General features: G+C 35.6%; 1 protein-coding gene across 12 annotated transcripts in view; it reads left to right on the forward strand.

Annotated features, from left to right (window-relative positions):
- The window catches only part of CACNA2D1 (calcium voltage-gated channel auxiliary subunit alpha2delta 1), a 433,696-nt gene that overhangs the window by 282,844 nt on the left and 126,290 nt on the right, over positions 1–24,562 (forward strand). For all 12 annotated transcript variants that reach the window (XR_003561824.2, XM_027811464.2, XM_055712038.1 and 9 more), the window contains exon 7: positions 15,024–15,155. Coding sequence is in view for 11 of the 12 variants with exons in the window: in XM_027811464.2 (XP_027667265.1) it covers positions 15,024–15,155 (132 nt within the window). In the remaining variant the exon portion in view is untranslated. The remainder of the gene's footprint in view (positions 1–15,023; positions 15,156–24,562) is intronic.

The raw sequence follows: 24,562 nt of genomic DNA on the forward strand, positions 1-24,562 counted from the left end.
TAATCATGAAGTGGTAAATATATGGTTTTCTGATGAGCTTATTTTCTTCCTCCTCTTCCTCCTGAATTATTTCAGATAGGACAAGGCCACAGAATCAGAGAGGGAGTTAAACATCTTTCCTCTCCTTCCCACTAATAACGTACAGCAAAGGCTGAATTCCAAGTTGATGGGCACTTAATAAACAGACACAACATGCCATCAAATGTGCGTATGGTCAGTGTCTGCTCTTCTTGTTTCTACCTATACGTTGAGTACACAGTTCTTATTTACCAGCTCTGGCAGAGCCTTCACAACAATGAGGTCTTCTGTACATACATGTAACGATGGCATTGCAGAATGACAGTATGTATGGATGACGCTGGAAGGAACCTGTGGAGACCATCTAGTCCAAGCCCCTTTTCAAAGCAGAGTCAACTAGAGCAAGTTGCTCAGAGCCATGTCCAGATGGGTTTTGGGTTTCTGCATGGATTGAGCACAGCTTTAATGTTAAAAATCTTTCCTAGATGGTTCTTTCAGTTTTGTTTATAAATTATTGAGTCCCTTGTCTTCCAAGAGTACACTGATAGTACTGAATTGAGAGTAAGAAACACACAAGAAAGCTTTCTAGGCCTTGTGTTTCAGTAGTCTTGAAGAAAATAAAGATGTTCCACATTATTGAAGTAAATAGTCAATATTGACTAAAATGAAAGTTTGCCTTTCTTGCACTCCCCTATCCTGCCCCCGCCACTGAGGTTTTTATAAGAATGCTCTAGAAATTTCCTATTAGCAGATACAGCGTGACTCTATGGAGAAGGATTGTTGTGTGGGGGTTTTGGAGAATAGTTGTAATGACACAACTTTTTCAGGAGTTGTATATAAATTTTGCTTTATGGCACTGGTAAATATTACTGATGTTTCAAGCTCACTTCTCTGAAGGTTGTTTTGACTTCTTAACACTAGTATTGACTACTGAAAAATACTTCAAATGCCATCAATATGTACAGATAGAGATATGGGAAAGAAAAAGAAAAAGATAATGCAGTAAATGCTGTTGAACTTTCAATGACGGGCTGATTGTCACTGAGCTAAATTCATCTTTTTTCTCTTGAGATTAGAATTGTAATAGCACTGAGATTTCTTTGCTGCTTACTCAGATATATTGTTTGATTTATGATATTTCATGAATGATCCATTAACATCTTTCATGCATTCTGGTAGTTAAGCTTTCCAAAGACAGAAATACTACTTGAGTGTTTAATTTCAGTACTTGAGGTCATTTTGAAGTCACTGAACTGAACGATGAGGTGGATGACCATTCTTATTATGTAGTGGTCTAAAGAAGAGCAAGCCAGAGTTCCTACACTAGAACATTGCTCCGTTTTCCTATTAGATATACACTGCCTACCTAAAAAAATAATATTAAAATCTGACAACGTAATATATGCTGATATAGTGACTGTCAGTGTTGGTATTCAGTTTTGCTATTCACATTGGAAGGAAAAAACCCTCAATCTAGCATACAAATGTGTGTTAGTATCGGTAAATTTTATGTTTAGGCTGCTGATGCCTCTGCTGATTCAGTTCTTACTTGGAGATCTCACTGAAGATTGCATTATTTGCAACACTGAGGGTAATGTAATGCTAATTTAATGAGTGAATACAGTCACTGGATGAAATAGCAAATTATGTCCTGATTTCAGACTCAGGGAATTCTAAAAAATGTAGTGATAAGCTCTGCTGTTTTATTTTATTTTTTGTTTTTTCACAAAGGGTATGGCAGAGCTCTGCTGTAGCCTCTGTTCTTATTCTGTTGCTGAGACAGTTCTTCCCTTAATCCCCTGCTCATGTTTGTCTTAATACATCAGGCCTTAATTCTCATTTTAAAATTTTCAAGGCATGAAAGATTCCTGCTTATGTGATTAGATTGTACTTAGCAAAATGAAATCATAATACATTAATAAATAACTAATTAATCATGACAAATTACATAGCTACAGCATTTCTGTTTTCCATTTCCTTGCCTTAGGGGTTATAGTCTTCTGAGCCGATGATGGATAGCTTGTCTGCTCTTTCTGCTTGTTCTATGCTGTCACGAAGTGTGAACTGGATTGTTTTGACAGTATTTTATGCTTTGCTATGGCATGAGTTGTCAAGAAGGGGGGCCGAAGGGGAGGAGTACCGGATGATTACTCACCAGGTCATACACCTGAAATCTCAATTGGTTAAAAAAAAAAAAAAAAAAAAAAGTTTTTTGTTACTCCTAGAATGTTTCTTTAAATCTTGTCCCTGAAGTAGGTTTGTAGGTGTCTGTCACCCAGAATGTTTGTGTCTTGCCAGTTTCTTTGTTCTGTCTTGTAGATAACTGAGGGAATAAAATATTTTCGCTTGTTTTTGCAAAAATAGATATGTCTTCCTTAAAACACGAAAAGTTTTTTTAAATTTAGTATTTTTTATTTCTTCACTCTAAAAAAATCTTTAAAAAATTCTGCTGTTGATCAGAAGCCTGAAGATGTGAAATAATAAAAAAAAGTATATATATATATTGACATGAAAAATTGAATTTTATTTGAGAGTTCTTCAAATGTACATTAGTATCAGTAAGACTACTCTCATCAGTAAATTTGTATTTTTATTCTGCTGATGCCTTTGCTGATTCAGTTCTTACTTGGAGATCTCACTGAAGATTGCATTATTTGCAACACTGAGGGTAATGTAATGCTAATTAAATCAGTGAATACAGTCACTGGATGAAATGGTGCACATCACCAGTTGATGTTCCAGTTGTTGGATTGATGCTTTGAAAAAAATTCATGAAGTAGATTTTTTTGCATAGGACTCTTCTGATACGAGTTCGCAACTGCAAAATGGCAGTCAGATGTTGACTCATAAGCAATACAGAAACTACATACATCATAAAGCTGCATTTGTGCCAAAGTGGCAGATAATGTCAAGAAATCACTCAAAAAACCTTCAAGATATGAAAGACTTGACCTGACAATGACATTTAGGATAAATAAATTGTTGTGGTTCCATAGCTGAGGAAGATGCTTAGTAAGATTATGATATGCCAAAGATTTTTCTGAAAGTCAGTATTAAAATCAAAGTTAAATGTATCTGCATCAAATTGGCTTAGCACCAATACCTTCAATATTGTTACATCTGTTTTCATAAGCCAAGGCCCCAGCTCTGGTTTCTTTACTACTGGTGTCTTATTTTCTGAACCATTGTTATATGCGTAAAGCACTTAGAGGAACTGACAAAAGTAAGATACAACTATTGTGTAGAGTGTTGCTGGATCCTTAAAGTGCCAATTTTTCTAACTTTTTCCTTTGGGCTGCAAGCTGTAATGGTGAAACAAATATTTAGAAAAACACGGTCAGATTTTCAGTTAGTATGTACTACCATATTAGCAGCTTTAGTGAAAATATGTCCACTTGCAACAGGTGGGAATCTGGCCATTAGTCTAAAGGGTATTTGTCCCAATAAAAGAAATATTTTTTTTATATCAGAAGCTGTATTGTTAAATGTGTACTGTTTTTTCATATGTATGTAAGTATTTTGTTTTTGTTTATCATGCTTAGGCCCAACTTGTTAGCTAAAGTTAAGTGTCCACTCCTTTCAGTTATAACGGAAGATACAGCTATAGTTGGTTCCAAACACATCTGCGCTAAAGGTGACTAGGGTGCTGAAATTGTGAGGTGACATTGTGCTTGAGACAGAATGACACCCGATATGAAGCTATGTATTTTCTGTTGACTGTAAACTTCTTTATCAGTAAAAAGCAATTGTTCTCATTCTCAACTATCTAATTTATTTGACTCTTCATTATTGCTTGATGAGAGCTGAATCTGTCTATGTTAGCATTTTAGTTTGGATCAGAAATGCCCTTTGGAAGAAAACACTGTTTGGCCCAAGATACTGCACTTGACATCTCAAAGCTGGATTCCCTTCTGAAGCAGTTAACCAGAGAGAAGGTGCACTCTCACGGTGCACCTGGTCTGCATCAAGTGTTAATGGGCATTCAGGCTACAGCACAGATTAGGTATAGCAGAAAATAAAATCTCCAAATCCTGTTTAAGTTGAATGTCACATAACAGCACCAACTGTTTCAATATACAGACCTGCTTCCACTGCACTGCACTACTGACTGATATAGGTGAAACTATATAGGCTGATAAACTGAAACCAGTATGCTGTTAGAAAAGCAAAGTAATGAGTTTCTCATGATATGTCTTGCTTCATACAGTCTTTTTTTTTTTTTTTTTGAGTGATATGAAAAAACCCACACCACTAGGTCTGTCATTTTCTTTTTTTGAAATAATTACTGCAATGGGTTGTTAACAGATTTGGACCCTTATTTCCCTGGAGTACATTCTGAATTGATACAGGTTGTCAGAGCACGATGGGATTTAGCTAGTGCTAAACTCTTGGCATTCAGTTTTGTTCCTTCATTTATCAAATATGAAAGTTAAATATGTGTAGAAATGCCTGTAAGACTGCAGCTGGTTTGTTGTATTTTACTATGTGATATGACTCCTTAAAGCCTTATTTTTAAATCCAGATTTGTATTTTTATATCCTCCTCCTTATCCTAGAAAATGTGGTACTCTGTATCCTTGCTCCCTGACTTTGGTTGCAAGTAGCTGCTTAAAACACTGTATGGTGTCAGAGGTCTTTATAAAGTATTCTTAAGAGTTTTGGTTCCTTATGCATTTTTTAACTCTATAGCAGTTGTTCTCTCTGTGTTTGTATTTCCTTAGTACATTGCTCTCCTCCTGTTATTGGGAATGCTCTTTATAGACCTTAAATGCAGCAGCTTCTCTGATTTTAAAAGCTCTATTTATGTAGTATTTACTCATTCAGGAATGTTTATGGCCCTTCGTTAAATATGGGAAGCTGAAGAAGCTAAAATTTAGTAAAGTTTAAACCATTACATATATATAAGGTGGTAAGATTTCTTCATAAACAATAAGGTAGGTATATATAAGGCGGTAAGATTTCTTTGTTCACCCCTTTCCACTTTTTTTTCTGCAACTTTACTGCCTCTTCCTATGGTTTTATGTAATCACAAAGTAAATTAAGAACAAGAAGACCTTCAGCAAGCATGGAATTATAAAAATGTATTTCTGTTTGGACCTTGTAGAACAAAGAACTGCTATACTGAGTAAGTAAAACAGTGAATACAGAAAATTCAGATGAAACCTAAGAGAGCACTCATGGCACAGAAACAGACGAAAAAACTACAAAGCAGCTTAATTTCACTGCATTCATAAAGATCCTTGGGTCTTTCTTATGACATGATTTTTAAGGGTGGTGGGTTTTTTTCATTTGCTTAAAAAGTCTGAAGTAGTAAGTCCTGGATCCTAATTCTGTGATCTGCTTATTGCATCAGACCAACAAAACACTATGGACAGAGAGAGCAGCTGAACGCTGCAGGGTTACAGTGTTCTGAAGATGAAGGATGAAATCAGTTCCCTGTGCAGTAGAGGAGTTTTGCCATTAACCTCAGGGGGGCCAGGATTCACCCCAAGAGTGGAATTCATCTTGGCATCTCAGAAGCGCAGAAGTGGGGGTTGCTGTTTCATTCCTCATAGATCGGATGCTATAGATGAAATTAAAATGGTATATTTTTCCTCTTGTAAGGATACAGGCAAAGTCTTTGTTTATAGCAAGAAAGAGCAGCACCTTCAGAGAGAGGAGAACCTCTGTGCAGGCAGCAAGCTATGGGATTTCACCTTTCAAGTACCCTATAGGCCTTTGATCTTAAAGAGAGCATATTCCTTTTATATAACCTGGGAAACAGCAAACCAAGCTTAATTAACAGTCAGGGTGTATCTATGATGATGCCAGGCTACAGAATGATAATTTCTGTTTTATTTTAATGTTCTGCTTCTGAGAAGGCAGAACACAGTTACATGTGGGACAGATGTTTCATCTGTTGGAGAAACACTTCTTCCTGGGGAAGCTGAGTTTTAGAAGATATCTGTCCTCTTTCTCTTTGGCGCAACCTTTGGCAAAAACCACCGCCACCAAAAACAACAAAAAGAAAGGTTGTGGAAGTTTCATTATTTTTAGTCTGCAAGACTCATCCGTGAGATGTTTACAATATTAAACAAGGAGCAGAAGCTGTCACATCTGTACCAGCTCAGGTGATGAAACGGACCTTGTCTCATCATCATTTTTCTCACGTTTCCCACTTGTGCATTGTATTCCCCTCACACTTGGTGTGTCTTGGATTTCTGTTGCCACAGATATATTTAGATAGATTAAACCAGCCTGCTATTCATTAATATTTCATTTATATGGGGATTAGATTAGAATTCATTACCCAAATCCACTGTACTATTTTAATATTTATTAAAATGCCCTAAACCACAGGAAGAAATATTGTCTATGATATATATGTATGTTCTCCATATATGATCTATAGAATATAGAGAAAATAATTTTATAATATATAATTATTAATATTATACGTAAAATACAGATTTTATAATATATAGAACATGCCTGTCTGAACTACATAGATACATAATAATGTAGTAGAAAATGATCCATAGTTTATTTGCAAACATTTAATATTAATTAAATAAAAATCAATAAGAAAACCTTGTGCTGCCTTTAATACTGCATAAAACTGCATTGTTTACGGTTACTAACCTCAGCTTCTAAAAGGACCTTTTCTTTATCTGTAACAAAGGGTGATATATCAGAATAGGGCAGCTTTTTGCTTGACAAACCCAATTCTTAATCCAGCTAGTCCATGTCATTCCTTTAATAAATTGTTCAAGCTCTGGCTTAACAGGTCTGGGCTACTTGCTCATGTCTTCTAGCAGTAGACCATTCTAAGACCCTTCTGCTCTTAAAGAGACCTTGTAATTACCTGTTCTAATTTATTCTTAAGTACTTTATACCCGTTTGTTATTGTGCTGGCGCCATCCTTACACTTACATAACCTTTTCCAGGGTGGGCTTTTCCTCCTTTTTCTGGGTTATATTACTCAACGACTGTCTCCTTTCAGAAGACAGATTGTGTTCTTCACCACGTATCTTGTGGCCATTTCCAGCACTTTGCAATTCATCTCTTCAGCATGATGGACAAAACAAACACAGTATTCCTGACAATGTGTCAAGTGATCTTTTATTATTGTATTAACATATCTCTATTTTTCCCTGAGATTGTGCTTTCCAATTTAGTGTGACTGGGGAGAGGACAGAATGAATTGCTGTTGATTGACAATGTATGTGTTGTAAGAAAAATTGTAACAACTTTTTAATAGGTGATTTACATAAAACTAACATGTGATAGTATCCATTTCTGAATTAATTGAGTTTTCAGATTATAAGTAATATAAATTATAATGGGAATCAACAAAATAATTTTAAAAATACAGAAAGCATGAGGTAGGAGAGAGAACATTTTTGCCTGAGTTGGTCGGTTTCTAGTTTTCCTTTTCACTTAACCCAGCTGCTGCTTAGGATTTACTGATCTTGTAAGGTGTTTTACTGACTGGAAAGTTATTGAAGTGGTGGTGCCCTGGCAGAGTGAAGACAAAGTTTAATAAATTATTCCGGAACAGCATTTCTAGACAGACTTTTGACTGGTTTTGTTTGTTTTTGTTAACACCTAATTAATTTTCTTCATAGAGAGATATCTTCATTAAAGATCAAGCATATGTCTATAGGAAGTTTAATTTGAGTGTCACTATGATATCCTTTGAACTGTTAACAAAAAATTAGAGCAAAGTGAAGGAAGACCAGGGTTCATATGTCTAATATAGTCATCATTACTTTCTAAGTGGGTGTTTTCTTGATATTTAATGGCTGATATTTACACATATACAGCATACTCATTTAAAAATAATACTTTATCTGTTTTTTTAAAGAAGAAATTATTTCAAATTAGAGGGCCTATGTTGAAGTCACCTGTGAAAACATACTAAATAGTAAAAAAGATCAGGAGGTGCTGTAATTATGTTAATAAGTTAATTTTGTTTTGTTTTTTACTTATGTTCTTACACTGTACATAACTTTACAAAATCTGAAATTCCTCCAGAACCACTCTAATCAATGGTATCTTTCATATATTTTGTCTTCTTGCCATCTTCCCAGTACTGTACGGTTGTTTACATTGGGTATTATCCCATTCTAGAATACATGCAGGTGTATTTTGATACTAGAGGAAGCAAGGCAAAATCCTTTGTTCATTTTTCCCAACTTGTAAGATGTGCAAATAATCTTATCAGCAATAGGTTGCAGTATATAATATGGGTGTGTTTTGTGTTTTATAGGGTTAAATAACTTGTTGAAAAGTTATGAGTGTTTATTGAAGAGTCTATGACTCTGTATTGTATTAACTTTTTTGTTGTTGTTGTTGTTGTTGAGCTATAATAGAAGCTTAATTCCATCTTCTCTTTTTGACATTTTTATTCTTATTTCCTTCTCCTGGGCGTTTCTTATTTTAATGAGCTTTTACTGTGCTTCTCTAGCAATCAGCGTGTGGCAGCTAAGCCAGTCAGCAGACAGCATATGGCATTGCCAATTAATTTACTTGATTTGACACAGACACAACAGTATGCTAGACTTCTGTGACTTCTTCAGAGAATTATTTATAGAAGTGTCTGGAACATAATGTCAGATATCTAATGGGGAGTAGGGAATGTGTTCATTTAAAGAAAAAAGTGCATGACATTTTATCATTTATGCTTTTAATTAAGACTGTAAAATATCTATATTAAATTTTCTTTCAGCAGTCTTAGATGTTGAAATTATTTGATTTCATTGTTGTTCCTTATGCTAAAGATTGTATTTTAATACTTTGCTTTTCATGCACCATTGAATGTGTATTACCCAAACAGTTCTGATTATCCATTCATTTTAAATTCTGTTATGATAAGAAATACAAATGCTCCTTTCAAAGCAAGATTTTGTAACTAATTTATATATATAGGTCTATCAGAGCATCACTTAAAGTTATGACCTATCCAATTGGAAATACTACTACATAATACCTATTGTATATTAAATTTTAAGACTTTTTTGTCTTTTTCTTTCATGCTTTGAATAAAAAGAATACATTTCCTTTGCATTCGTAAATCCTTGTTTTGATAAAAATGAATGAAGCCGGTTCAATTTGTAATATTTTTCCCATTTGTAATTCTTTACCTTTCAAAGTATGTAGATAAATAAATAAATACGTAGACCACCTTCAAATCAGCTGGTGGATGTGTTCACACTAAATACAAGTTATTACAATGTATGTACCTAATTGATAAATTTGGTACTCTGTACTATGTGTGCAAACTATATTTAAGTCACACAGTTTGTAGATACACACTCCTACGATCCACATGTGTATCTCACACTGTGCTCCGGTTTATTTGCTTAACCTCTGTAGAGAAGTTGGATAAAACACTTCCCAGTTCCCCTAGCTCTCAGAATTTTCCTATTACTCTTTTTTAGCTGTTTTCTAATTAGCTGTGAAGTGGTTTTGGATAACTGAGAGTTGGATGCTTTCCTGTGGTTTTCTGTGGAAACCCTAAGTATCTAAATTCAGATTTCCGATTCCACTCGGAAGACCAGTTGCCTTGGAGACAGTGTTCAGTTTGGAGCCACTATATTGTTCCTTTGCTCCGGCCTTTTGCTTATGTTGAACTTTGCATGAGAGAACTAGACTTAAAACATGCTTATAATTTGAAGGGTTGAAGTTCCAAGTTACTACCAGAATAGTTCTTCAAATTACTGTATTTGGGAATTATGTAGAAAACCTCTGTGTGTGTGTGTATATTTATAGACCTATATACATATACATATACATATCTATAAGCCAGTGCAAAAGTCTAAATCCCTCTTATTCCAATGTGAAATGAGATGGGAGTACAACTTTCCAGCGACAGCTGAGAAAGCATAACAATCTATGTAATTTAACATAAGCTGGAAGGAATGTAATCTTGAAAAAAATAATGAAACACATAAATCATGAAGAAGACTAGTTTATACCTTCAATAGGTATAATTGAAGTTTCTATAATATCTCATTAGCATGGCTACAGATGGAAGTGTCTGTGTCTGCACACATACATATAAAAACACGCACTTGCAAGTGTATTGTCCCTCTGTGCCCACTTTCAAATACCATAATATTTGATTTCAAATGTATATTTCATTCATAACAATAACTAGTCAGTGTTATCTTTAAAGAAATCAATGAGTCCACTTCATTTAAGAGGATATAGAAGGGTAATACATTCTACACACTAGAAGATTAATGAACCGCTGAGGAGCTCCCTTGTGTTCTCCCCAGTGTATGTGTAGCTGCTGCATCAGGGAACAGCAGTTCACGTATTTTCAGCTATAGTAAATAGCTCTCAGGCTTTTCAAATAAAGTTGTGCTCTGCCTTGTATGCAGGCCAGGGCCTATATATTGAATAAATCATCAGAAGTGTATTCCAGTTCTTTTAAAGAGGGCATGGTAGTGCTCTCTATTTTTTATTGATTGCATTTGCAGAGGAAAATTGAGTCCATTCCTTGTCAAGGCTCCTAAACCTCATGTCGTAAAGAGGGAAAAGAGGAAAAGATGGATGGAGTTCAGTGGAATTAGCCAGAAAGAATGATGTTTCCTATTGTGGGATGATAAATTTTATTTTTTCATCTTGCCCATATCAAGTAAAAGGTAGCAGCTGAAGTACTTTGAAGTGCTAATCTTCAAAGACTTCTTTTAGCAGAATTGGAAATAAGCTTATTGAAGAGTTGTCTCCAACTAGATTTTCTGCCAATTATCAGTCAAAAGCTCTTTCACATATGGTTGTTAATAAAAGGAGAGGCAAGTGTTTCTAGGATATACAGCATCTCAGTAGCTGTGGCTATAACACCTTTAAACATTTTCTTTTAGAAAAATGCATAATTTTTATAGTAACAATCAAATTCTTACTATATTAATGAAATCAATATAAATACATATCTCTCAAATTAGGGTATTCTGAGAGGTGCTATTGTCTCTACTATGAGCTAGTGAAAATAGCACTGCATTGATTTTTATGTGCAAATTGAGAATCATAATATTTTAGCAGTAACCATTTGAAAAATAGTTTTGTTGCTGTTTATGAGCATTTTTGCTTGGTTTTTTTTGGTCAGTGAGTTTCAAATCCATTGCTGTAGGCTTTAAACCAGAACCTAGAGGTATTGGTTTGAAATTGCCTATTACCAGAGGTATTACATTAAAAAAAAAAAAAAAAAAAAAAAAAAGTAGGGAACTTGATTTACAGTTTGTCTTTTGAAGTCCAGGGTGTATTCCTCAGCAGAAGCAAAAGAGTGTATATAAGTTGTGGAAAAACACTTAGAGAAATAAATGATTAAAGCTAAAATTCCCTGCACCCTTTCCCTTATTTACTGATTAATGGATTAGTTAACACAAATGTGGGTGCATTCTACATCAAGTGTACTTGTAGACAGAATGGAAAAAAGCAGACAAAAACCCCTGAGTGAAGGGAGTAAGTTTGAATTGCAAATAGCAAACTGCTCCAGGAAGAATCGTTTTAATGATTGTACAATCAACTATTTACATATCGGTCCAACAAATAAACTCTGTGTGTCTGTTCCAAGCACAAATTGCAGTTGTCATAATCAGAAAGTGAATGAAAGGAAGGTGATGTATGTTGAACCTTATATGTGTGCTGTTAAAGTTTATTTCTGAAATGAGACTTGTACACTTAATTATGAATTTCTGGAGTGTGGGAAGATACGTTTTTTAGTATATAACGGATATGTTACCTACTGTTAGTAGCCTTTTCCCAGATTTATTTTGTTTTGCTTCTATTAAGATGCTCTGTTCTGGTTGCTCATCATGATTCCACGTTGTTTATTTTTTTAATTTCAACCTCATGTATTATTGGGTTGGGGTTTTTTTCCCTTGCTGCAAGTTCTTGGAATTTTTTAGAGTGTCGTATCTCTCTCTGGGAGAAAGTTATGGAGGAGGAGGAAGGGGAAAATGGGATGTAAATAAGATTATAAAACTCTTGAGTCTGACTATAAAGCATCACTTCACCACAAATATTAAAAATAATACCTAGTAAGCTATTTTTCTTACTTTATAGCCTAATTTCAACAATTCTAATAAAATGCTGAAATTATCAGTTTCAGTATATTAATTCAGTACTTTGCTACTTAACTATTTTACTATTTTTAGATTGTCTCCTTAGTTTCCCCTTTTTTTGGTATATGTATTTTAGACAAACATATATGTATGACTGTGCATGTGCTGAGGTGTGTGTAAACATATAAGTTCATATATGTATATATAACTCCTATACATGTTTGAGTGATGTTATGTGGACACTCTGCAACATTATTTGTAAATGTATAGTAAGATGTTTATCTTCATTGAATATAGTTTATTCATTAGTAAGTTTACAGTCTGAAGGAAATCCTTTCTTTAGGAATATTGTATGAAATTTCATGCCTGTAGAGTTTTTTTCACAGGGTGCACAGCCACCAATTTAGAAAAGCATTTATGAGCACGATTAACTTAAAAATATTTTTTTCTTGATTTTTCTGAATAGCAGTATTGGTGGCCTGACCAGGCTGCTGAGGTCACCAACGGATCTGGGGGTAGAGGCTGCAGAAATTTTAAGTCAGAATATTGTATGAAATTTCATGCGTGAAGAGTTTTTTTACACAGGGTGCACAGTCACCAATTTAGAAAAGTATTTATGAGCACGATTAACATAATTTTTTTTTCTTGATTTTTTCTGAATAGGGGTATCGGTGGCCTGACTAGGGTGCTGAGGTCACCAACAGATCTGGGGAAGAGGCTGCAGCAATTTTAAGTCAGGTCACAAGGCCAAAGAAATGTGTTAGTTCATATTGTTATGGGACTTGGGAATTCATAGATGACCCTGAAACCTAAATGCTTTGTCAGCTGGCAAAAAGATAAGGGTTATTGACTCCCATGTGTAAGTGTCCTAAGGTCCAGTGCTCTGAATGCCACCATAAACTTCCACTGGTCCAAGTACTCTATACATCAGATGAGAAATGGTAACATAAAACCAAAAAAAAAAATCACCCCCCCCCCAAAAAAAAACCAAAACCCAAAAAAAACCACACCCCAAAAAAATCAAGCTGAAAAGAAACTTGTTTAAGTAAATGACAGAGCTTCTAATGACTTCATGGAGCTACTTCTGGAAGTAAGATTCGACGCAAAGTCAAGTTTAGAAAGTCTGTACACAATGCTTAATTACACAGTAGTTCAAACAAGATCTAAAAGAGATAATTGAACAGTAACCATTTTAAAATTATAATTAACTTATGGTTCATCAGGGAATTATTACTCTTTCTTAAGTAAACATGTATGTATTTATAATTATGTACTTAACAAAGAGAAGGTATATAGTACAAGCTTATTGCTTACAGGGAATCTCAAGAGTTGGAAATTTTATTTGATATTTCTATAAAAAGCTGTAACTTGAGAGAGTAATATCATCTTGAAACTACTTTAAAAATGCCAGGTAAACCTTTCTGCAAAACACATGGTGTAGCAACTTTCTCCTTAACCTTTAAAAACAAGCCTATAAAATTTAATGTTGTGATCTCATTTCTCTAGTAACTGTTAATAACCTCACTTTGGAAATGGGTTGGCAAATGTTAACTTTCCATCTGTCCTTATTTTTATTGTTTCTTTCTCTCAGGGTAGCAGAGGGCTAGAATGTAGACTTACATACCAGTTTTTACTGTGATGCCACTCAGGTGCCTTAAACATGAACTGTTTCTATTTCAGCTTGACTTGCCCCTTTTCAAGAGCAGCTGAATTTTCTTTCCATGTGCAATACTATAGTGTAAGCAGAATCTGTATTACAGTGTTAACTTTTGTAGGATTTCTACCTACATCTTTAGCTGTTTTCAAATGTTTTTTCCCCTCGAGTTCCCGTTCCACTCCTGGATTGCTAATCTAGGTGTTTCAGTTCTAGAAACATTACTTACAATGCCATTAGTTGACACAAAAGAAAGAATTAGCGACCAAACCAACAAAAAGTCCTTGCGTTTTCTAATTAACTGAATACTTGATACTTTGTAACATTCTTAAGATTTTTTTTAAATTAATGAGATATTCATGGATGATTAAATGAAGTGAAAAGCATGATTTATCATAAGTTATAAAGTATTCTGTATCACAAAAAAAATTAATTGACTATTGACTGTAGTCAATTGACTATTAGTGTAGGAGTGTTCATCAGTTTTAGAGTAAGTTTCCCAGCTTTTCAAAAAGGCATAGGACATGTTAATGTATTATTTATTTGACTGATTTTATAATATATTTTATTGATTAAAAAAAGCATTGGTCCAGGACAATTTTGTGAGTGTAAATTTCTGTATAATTGGCCACATAGTGTTTAGCTGAAATACGAATTTTCTTGTATTTTATCTTCTTTGTGGAACTGACCCAGCTCAAAATATTAACGGTCTTATTGGTGATCTTTCTGTAAGTGATCACATCTATGATCATTAAAATCTTGTAAGCATGCGATAATGAATACTGTTGTGCATGCAGTCCTACCTTAAAATTATAATCCACATAACTCATCATTGTACTTTTCCCATATAATCCTCTTAGAGTTTCCATTTGGAAAGGGACATCTTTGTTATCTTTATAAGAGGTGCATACCTATCTTTGTTGACAGCATTCTAGTTGTTCTTATTGCAGTGTGTTATAATCAGTGAACATCAGCTTTATATGCTTGCATTTGTTTTCCTATAACTGGGAAGTGCAACTAGAGTGACGTGTCAGAAATGAAGTATTTGTAGAAAATATTGGCTAAGCAAATAAGCCAACAGTCATTGCATACACATAATGCAACAGGAAGAAGAGAGCGTGAGGAATTTGAAGAAACATGAAGAAAATTCCTATGGAAGGGTGTGCTGCTTTAAATTTACTGTGTGAATTAGTTAAATGAAATGTTATCACTTTCTGCCACAGTTCAATTTCCTTTTCATAGTCATTGCTGCTTGTGTCAAGATGTAACTTTGTAATTCGAGTTATGTTTTGTCTTTGACAGCTACGATAGTGTTAAATGAACTCAACTGGACTGCTGCTTTGGATGATGTGTTCAAGCGGAACAGAGAGGAAGACCCCACTTTATTATGGCAGGTTTTTGGTAGCGCAACAGGCCTCGCTAGGTATTACCCAGGTAACTTAAGTCTCCTGAAGAGCTGTCCTATGCCACATATTGCCTTTTTAAAATACTCTGAATAACTAAAACTTGCTTTCTTACATAGATGCAACTTCTGTGTATTAGAAGTAACTCAAGGAGTGTGAAATTATTCTGGCATAAAACTAGTATGAGGGGGAAGAGACTGGGGCTGAAATATGTAACTAGTATTTCTTACAGTAAGAGGAACAAAAGATGTCTTCTGGAAAAGTGAAAAGTTAAATTTTACTTTTGCTTTTTTTTTCTGTTATGTATAAATAATCAGTTGAATATTTGCGAGTGAGATATTTGTGCCTTCTATTTTTAAAAAGAATAGCTTGGAGAATAGACAGGTAATCTTATGGTTAAAGTCAGTGAAAATGCAATTGCACCATGTTATCTTTATGTCCTGCAGAATCTAGGGTCTCTGACAATTATATCTTGAGACAATTATGACTATGAGGTCAATGAATGCAGCCAGGATCTGTTCCACCTGTTGAAGAATCCCATTACTGGATCACAGTAATTAATTAAAATAGATGTTTATTTTACTGTATTTAGATCATCATTAGCCTTAATTTGATATTTGATGTGTCCTAGCTAATGGAAAGGCGCTTTTTTTTTTTTTCTTTGTGACGAGGCGTACTGCCTGTGCTCCTGATGTTCTTAAGTGATGCTGTTATCAGTGACAGAATAATGAGTCCACTACACACAATTGTCTTGTCTCTTGCCTACAACAGGCTAAGGCAGAACTCAAAGAACCTTTCTCTTCTCTTTATACAGGATTGATTGTGTTTCTGAGGGTGAAAGGGATTATTCTGAAGCTGTTACCATATCATTAGCACAACTGCTAGCACAGACAGAGAAACTGCCTTAGGCTAGTTTACAGGAAGACTATTTCATAGCATAGCATCAAATCCTGTTTGTTTTGTCATGCTAGATGCTCATGAAATAAATACAATGAGATGTTGCAGAAAAAATAACATTTAAAATGCTAATTTCATCTCTCTTTTATTTCCAAGTGTTCGGTTTCAATGCTTTTGGGATATATTAGTACTCTGGTTGGGGTCACCATTTTTCACTGCTTACTGTATAGTGATGTTTTCCAAGTGCTGAGAAAGAAGTGTTTCTTAAATGCATCTCTGTGCCAATATCTAGGAAATTAATTTTCAAGTGCAAGATTATCTCATATATTGAACAATTTTGTATATCTAGCTAAATTGTCAAGTCCAGTTGTTTACCAACACAGCACAGGAGCTTCAGAATCTCTATGTGTTCTTCCATAGAGCACCTCTATAAAATGGGAGAAGCTTGTTGTCCCCATTTTGAAGGTAGATATGTTGCTTGTGTATAATCTGTCTAAACACAAATTTAAATTTAGTATAAAACTCAAATCCTCATACCTCCTGCTTATTCCATACCTAAATGCCTAAGTTCTTATTAGCTGTCTAGTCCTGTCAGAATTTGAATTAATAAAATTCTGGGTAATTCCCCAATTCTTAAATTCTGCACGTACACACACAGTAACCTGGAGGAGTCTGACAGTCCTTAAGTTGTGTGTGTGTTTTGTTCTGTGTGCCACCTTCTTCCCAGTTCCTTCTATTTATAGCTCAAATTGGTAAGCTGTTTGAGTTTTAGATTTTTAGAACTGGTCTTTGTGCAAGGTTGTCCATCTTTCTTGTTTTGTGAACTCTTTCTCTCAATTTGCTGACACACACAAATGTTCTGAAAACGAAATTAAGTTTCATATGCTGGAATGGGCTTTTCACATTTGCTTTTTGAAAATGGTATTATAAATTGTAAAACATTGCTTCCTTATATTTGCCTTAGGTAACCCTGCTTCAAAGTTGATTAATTTCTCCATAGTGATTATATTTCTGAAAGAATTTGGAAGTATAAAAAATCAAAATCAAAATGCATAGATAAATCTGCTCATTATTATTTGAAATATATCAACTCAGGTTTTGTTCTTTAAAAAAAATAATCTTTGGTACTTCTAAGCTATAGAGGGTGTCTTCAGTCACAGGTTTCTTGAACTAATGTTTTTATCTGATAGTATCCCACTGCCTCGAGTAATGGGCTAGATGTTACATCACTTCTGCCCTAAATAGGCACCTGGGCTGTCCTTGTCACCATAGTAACCAGCAGCATGAAGGGATCTTTCTGAGTGAACCTATGGGTGGAAAGTACGTGTGAAATATAAGCTTATTTTTCTATTACATATATCCCATTGTTTTCTACATATATGCTATTTTTGGCACTGTTATACACTCCTCTAGCATCACATATATGATTTCATATACTTTTCAGCTGTGCTTATCTGCCTCTGGTACATTTGTGTTCCCTTGTCTCTATCGAGAAGACAAGACAGGGGACAATTTCCTTCTGACAGTGACCTAGACTGAGACATGTGGCAGTTCCTTTCCTCAGACCTTCTTTATACCCTATATGTTATTAGGGTTAGATACAATAGTAATTAGTTGCAATAGAATAAGAAACTTAATTTACCAAAAATAACTAACAGCATCAGGTAGAGGAAGTAATGGTACCAAAGTGTTTGCTTCCTTTAATGTTACAACTTCATTCGTCCATCAAACGTTCCTTATGCAAAATTTCTTTTTTACTGAGGAGAAAACCATATTCTATGTGGTGTTACCTTTGTGGTTTTTTTGAAGGAGAAGAAAATATATCTAGGCAAGCCAGATTTAGGAAGATATTAGGTAGATAATGATATGCAAGAAGCTGAGTATTAGATATATATACATAAACACACATACATGTCGATACATGCAGTGATGGCAGAACCTATGCCAGGCATAGAAGGGAACTAACTGTACAGCTTCTTCCTATGTTTACCATACAAGGTGCCCCAATAGAAACATCAGAGACTGCACTGAGCTCAGCGTCTCTCTTGATAGATTAATACATTACTTCTTTTTGTTTATTAACTATTTTCCCCTAGGGTATACTCTGTTCAGCTCTCACTCTCAAATATCAAACCAGAAATGGCGGAGAAAACCCAAAGGTGCAGGAGACCTCCATGGGCCTCAAACCTATTTTTTCACCTCTTTCAGTTAGGTCTTTAATCAGCTTGATTTAAAGAATCACTATGAGTTTCCTCATACAGAACTTTTTCTTCTTTAGATTATTTAAGAATGTGTGTCTTGCCTCAAATACTTTTAAATATTACTGAGGGTACTTAGTATCAACATTTTCATTATTTTCAGTGGCAGCATACTTATGCAGCAAAATGCTAAGCTCTGTTACTGTGCTGGCAACCATCCATTTTGATATGAAGATGCCAATAGCAATTTTAAGATTTCTATTAGCTGTTCTATGAGCTCAGAACAACTCAAGAGTAAGTAAACGGTATTTTAATAGAAGAGCTCAAAAGTATAAACAAATAAAGTGAATGGAACTTTTGAGAAGGATGTAATAGATACTCATTCTTATATTTAAAGTTATATATCACATATCAGTCTTTCTTTCAAGAGATGGTTTCAGCATTGTAATGCATTGTCCTTTTTGCATACATTTATGGAGTTGTACCAGAATCAAGACAAGAATCTCTTATCTTCAGGTGAGGAAGATACCTGATAAAATTCATAGTTTAAAAGGGAGATGTACAAAAGGTGGAAGCAAGGACGGATGACCTGGGAGGAATATAAAGACACTGTCCAAGCATGTAGAAACATGGTTAGAAAAGCCAAAGCCCCCTGGAGTTGAACCTGGTGAGGGGTATGAAGGGCAACAAGAAGAGCTTCTACAGCAGGGGTCCTCAAACTTTTTAACCAGGGGGGTGGCATGCGGATGAAGTGGCAGGCAGTCATCTGTGGCTGCTTGGTTTCACCCCCCGCCCCCAACCCCCGGCGGGGTGGGCGGGTCTTTAAATACTGGGGGCCGGATTGAGGACCCTGGGGGGCTGTATCTGGCCTGCGGGCCATAGTTTGAGGACCCCTGTTCTACAGGAACACTAGCAGCAAAAGAAAGACTAAGGAAAATAAGGACTTGCTGCAGAATGTGGTCTGGCTGCTCCATGCTGGAGCAGGGAAATTGTTGACAAAAGGCATGGGAAAGGCCAAGTTACTCATTACATTATTCACCTCAGTCCTTAGTCATCAGACCAGCCCTTAGTAATTGCAGGCCTCTGTGGTCAGAAGGAAATTCTGGAGCAAGGTTGACTTACCCTCAGTGAAGGAGGATCAGGTTAGGGAACATTTAAACAAACTAGACATGTACAAGTCCTTGTGACCTGATGGGATGCACCCATGAATACTGAGGGGACTGCTGGACGTCATTGCAAGACCATCCTTGCTTATCACTGAAAGATCACAGAAACTGGGAGAAGTTCCTGAGGTTCCTTCTTTCCTGAGGAAACAAGTGTCACTTGTATCTTCAAGAAGGGCAAGAGGATCTGGGGAACTACAATGTGTCAGACTCACATTAGTCCTTAGGAAATCGATGGAGCAAGTCCCCTGGAAACTATTTTAAAGCATAGTGAGGACAAGGTGATTGAGACTGGTCAACATGGGTGAAAGGGGGAATCATGCCTGATCAACCTGATGACTGTCTGCGAGGAGATGACAGACTTAGTGGATGAGGGAAAAGCAGTGATGTTATTTGTCTTGACTTCAAAAGGAAGTCTTTTGACATGGTTTCCCTTAATATTCTCATAGACAAACTGATGAAGTACAGCTTAGATAAATGGACAGTGAGGTGGACTGATAACTGTCTGAACTGCTGATCTCAAAGGGTTATGAGAAGTGACATGAAGTTCAGCCAGAGGCCAGTCAAAATCAGTGTACCCCAGGATTCAATACTGGGGCCAGTGCTATTCAACATCTTCATTAGTCACCTGGATGATGGGGCAGGGTTCACCCTCAGCAAGTCTGTAGGTGATTCAAAATTGAGAGTGTCTGATACATAAGATAGCTTTGCTGCCATTCAGAGGGATCTCGACAGGCTGGAGAACTGAGCTGACGGGAATCTTACAGAGTTCAACATAGGGAAATGCAAAGTTCTGCATCTGGTAGAAGAACAACTACAGGCACCAGTACCTTCATGGGGCTGCCTAGCTGAAAAGCAGCTTTACAGAAAAAAAACAAAACAACCAAACAAAAAACGGAGGCCCTGACAGACAAGTTGGACATGGCCAACAACAGCCTGGGATGCATTAGGCAAGGCATTTCTAGCAGGTGAAAGAGGTGATTCCCTTGACTTAGCACTGGTGAGACATTTATGGAGTGGAAGATCCAGTTCTAGGGTCTGCAGTAGAAGAGAGACAGGGACTTACTGAAAACCAGCAAAGATGATAAAGGACTTGGAGGAGAGGCTGAGAGAGCTAGCTTTCAGCCTGGAGAAGATGAGGCTTAGAGGAATCTTACAAATGTGTATAAATAGAAGATGGAGAGGGCGAGCAGTTTCCATCACAGCAGTTTTCCTTTTCACTCTGTATTTTCTCACACTTCTGAAAGAAAATTTAGAAATTCTCACATAAATCTTAAATACTGTCATTCAGAACAACAGAAACAACATCATGTGTAGTTGTTTTCATAAAATGTCTAGTTACGTTTCAGTATCTGTCCATGGTATCAGAGAGTATCAAGGAGTACCAGCACTGCTGGGCCAGTATGGAAGTGCACAGCTGATGGATTAGCCATGGCAAAGGTACTCATCCACATGGAGAAAGCTTTTCAACTTAATTCCAGTCTTAGTCTATTTTTTAGGATTACTGTCAGTTCAGAAGTAACAGTGTACTCGGTGCTTGTTTTAGGAAGTAGGGGGTTGTTTATTAATTTTTCTTCAACACACATACTAACGTGTGGCAAAGACAATGTTAAAAATGTTGGACATACTGAGACCTCTTGGTGCATGCAGTGCTTGTCCTGGGGTCAGCTTCACATGTCAGCCCAACAAGTCCACAATGACAAGACACAGGGTCAGGATAAGCAAAATACAACACGGTACACAGACATCCATACAGTGTAGACTGGGCAAGGAGCAAGGGTCTGAGCTTGAATGAAGCTCTGAAACCAAGAGACAGAGGTTTCCAGGAGATTTCTTGCAGCTTTTTGTCCCTTCCCTCTTCCCACATCAGCACTCCCAGGTTACACATCTGCACCTTATAAACATGGGCTTGAACGCAGGCAGCAATGGCCTAGGAGCCTGCGGAGCCTGCTAGTGCATGTAAGGCCCTTCATTTTTAAGGAACAGAATCATTTCATCATGTTTGCATGAGACTACAATTGATTCCATAATCTTTTCTGCCTTCGCTTAAAAATTTCCCTCTTGCTTAAAGGGGAAAAAATGTGAAAGTAGCACCAGACAACTTCCTTCTGCTCAGAAACTAAATTGCATTTGCTGCCTTATTAATGGAGGATGAAAAGAAGACTCCATATGTTTTCTGTTCATGTTTATCCATCAGTGCAAAAACTAGGCACAGGCCATGCAGTGCTTGTTTGCAAACAATCTGAATTTATTACACCGGATATAATGAAGTTAGCTTGCAAGTACTTTGGATTCTGCATGATTTTATGGTTGTATTCAAGTTGCAACTGGCCATTTCATCTGTCATTAACAAAGACCTACTACTAACACATTAAAAATGTGAAATGTTACAGGTTTAATATACTGTTGGCCAAAATTTGGATATTTTCTGAGCATTTATTTTATTTTCTTCTTTGTTTATATATATATTTAATAATTCATAGCAACAGTTAAAGTATGTTAAAATTGTTAAAACAAGTTAACAGACTGGTGGAATTGTGAAGTCAATGAAATCAAATGGCTCAGGCACAGTTTTTTCACAGCCAACTGTAATGTCTTCATGTTACAAGCATACCATACAAGAGGCATTTTTGCAGATAGATTTATCCTTGTAATCAGTATGCACAAAATCCTTTGTGACTGATATGTAGGTAAATAAAACATTCTCATAAAGCTATATGGGAGGGATTTCTGTTGTTTAAGGTTTTGTTGCTAAACTTAATTTCCATAGCAAGAAGATACAATGTGATGGATGAGATTAGATTCAGTAAAATTAAATTCAAGTTGCATTGAAATCTGGGAATTAAAAAAAAAAAAAAAAAAAAAGGAAAAGATATCAGCAGTTTTAAATATCCATGTGCCAGTATGTAACTGAAATCAGAATTTCAGTTACATTTTACATTGACAAGTCTGACCAGAAAAGCCAGACCCAGATGTAAAGGCGTGTAGTGAATATGTATTGCATCCTGTTAGACATGATACTGTTATCTGTATGGTTCTGTCTGACTTGCAGCCACAGGGACCTTGAGGTCATTATCCTGCACTACTGTCCAGTGCATACTCAGGGGCTGTTTTGATTCATCTCAGAAAACAAAGGATCTTGATTTACTTGGTAGCATTTTGGGGAATTAGTTACATCTTCTTTTCTTCTGTTAAATAGGAAGTTACAATCAGGTTTTCTGAACATGTCCCACATGACCTGTATGAGAAAACCCTTCCTCTTTCTTAACTTTCAAGTTGCAAACAGAATTTTAGCTGAGTTATCTGCAGATGGCAAGATAGGACTGGTCATATAAATAACTTTTCTTTCCTTTTTGTTTTTGTTTTAAGGCTCAGTTGTGTTGAATTCATGTTTTCAATTCTAGTTGTTTTACAAATCCACCAGGTTTAAAAATATTTGTAGAAGTTACTAGCCTTTGTTGTGCAAGGGAACCGTTTTCCACTATTTATGTATAACTCATAAATAAGACTCACTTTTCACCTCTAAATGAAAGAAAGCTGAAATGTATTTTGTGGGGTTTTTAAAGCAAACCCTCCTGAAATTTGATATGGAATTCTGAAAGGCAAAGTTTTTGGAAACAGTAAACAAAACCAGAAGAGTTTCAGTGGGAAAACTGTTAGCCACCAATTTTAAAATTTCAGTTCTCTGTGAAATGGCAAGAGAGCACAATTTATTATAAATGTTGAAGCACTTTTTCAGTAGTAGATAGTAGATATACATCTTTCTGCCTAATTTTTGAGTTTATACTTCTAATTGTAGAAACTCATATTAGCTTTTAAGATGTCATTTTAAGATGACACTTGCCTAATTCTAGTCCAGACATAGTGCTTCAGTAGTTTTTGACTCAAAGTGAAAGCAGTAATCCTACAGCATTTTAGCAAGATCATTGAAGTTACCAATTTGTTCCAATCCCATTGAAACTTGCAAAGACATAAACCAGCAAATATCACAACATGGTATGTTAATAACCAAAAGTTTCTTTTCTGGAATGCTTTAAAAGAAAAGGGAAAATATAGTGATCCTCAGAGGATAAGATACTTCAAATAGACACTTGAAATGGATTAATATTCTGGAAGGATGGATCTCATTCACCAGATATGGACTATCTAATACAGAATAGATGATGCCTTTTTTAAAGATAAGAATAAGTGGCAATAATCATAGAATCAGAGAAGTAACCTGGACCAACCCTCCTGCTCAAGCAGGTCCACCTAGAATCTATAATGTAGGTCAGGTTTTGTTTGTTTGTTTGTTTGTTTTTTTAATGATATTGTTTCCAAAGAGATTTTTTTCTTTGGTGGCAGGAAATTGAAAAATGAAACTTTTTCTTTTTTTTTTTTTTTTTTAAATCTTGAATTCATTCCCTGTGGGCTTGCACATGTAGAGCTTTGTTGACTCCATGTAGACAGAAAGGTGCTTTAATATAGATCAAACTGCAGATTTCATTTATAATTAACCACAGAGCAGTGAACAAATCTGTTACACAAAAACAAATAAATGTAATTTAAATAGTTTAATATGGTTTGACAGATATTAAGTTACTTACCTTTTGTGAGGTATCTACCCAGCTAATTACACTGCTGGGTTTTAGAAAGCAGCTATCTCAAAGTACAATGTAATGTCATTTTTTTGGCTCGATACTTGGAAGTGTAGGTACAAACAAATGAGTTCCTCTTTTAAACCTGAAATCCTTCTTAATTATAGAGGTAATGAGGATTATAATTGTTAATCAATGTTTCACTAAAATACTGCAATAGGAAGCATATTATTTTCACTGTAGCAATTACTACTTAAACAAATTTTAAAAACATTTTATGTATTGATGTACTTTTGCCTGATACCACCTTTCTCTGTTTTGTTGTTGGGGGGGGTGGGGGTGGGGTTGTTTGGTTTTTTTATAGGCTAATACCCTTAGCAAAGAATGCATTTTGTTTTGGACTCCAGACAGCTAACATTTATTTGTGGTTAACTATGATATAGGAGGCTTTCTAGTTATAGCAATAAATACGCTTAAGAAAGTTTGTCTGCAAAGGATTACTCACACAAAAACACAACATTGATTTAGATGAATGTTTAGTAAGAAAACTGTTTTATCAGCAACACCAACTTCTGTAAATAAAGTATACTAAATAAAATTTGT

The sequence above is a fragment of the Falco cherrug genome, chromosome 5 (assembly GCF_023634085.1).
Source record: "Falco cherrug isolate bFalChe1 chromosome 5, bFalChe1.pri, whole genome shotgun sequence".
NCBI classification, from domain to species: domain Eukaryota; kingdom Metazoa; phylum Chordata; class Aves; order Falconiformes; family Falconidae; genus Falco; species Falco cherrug.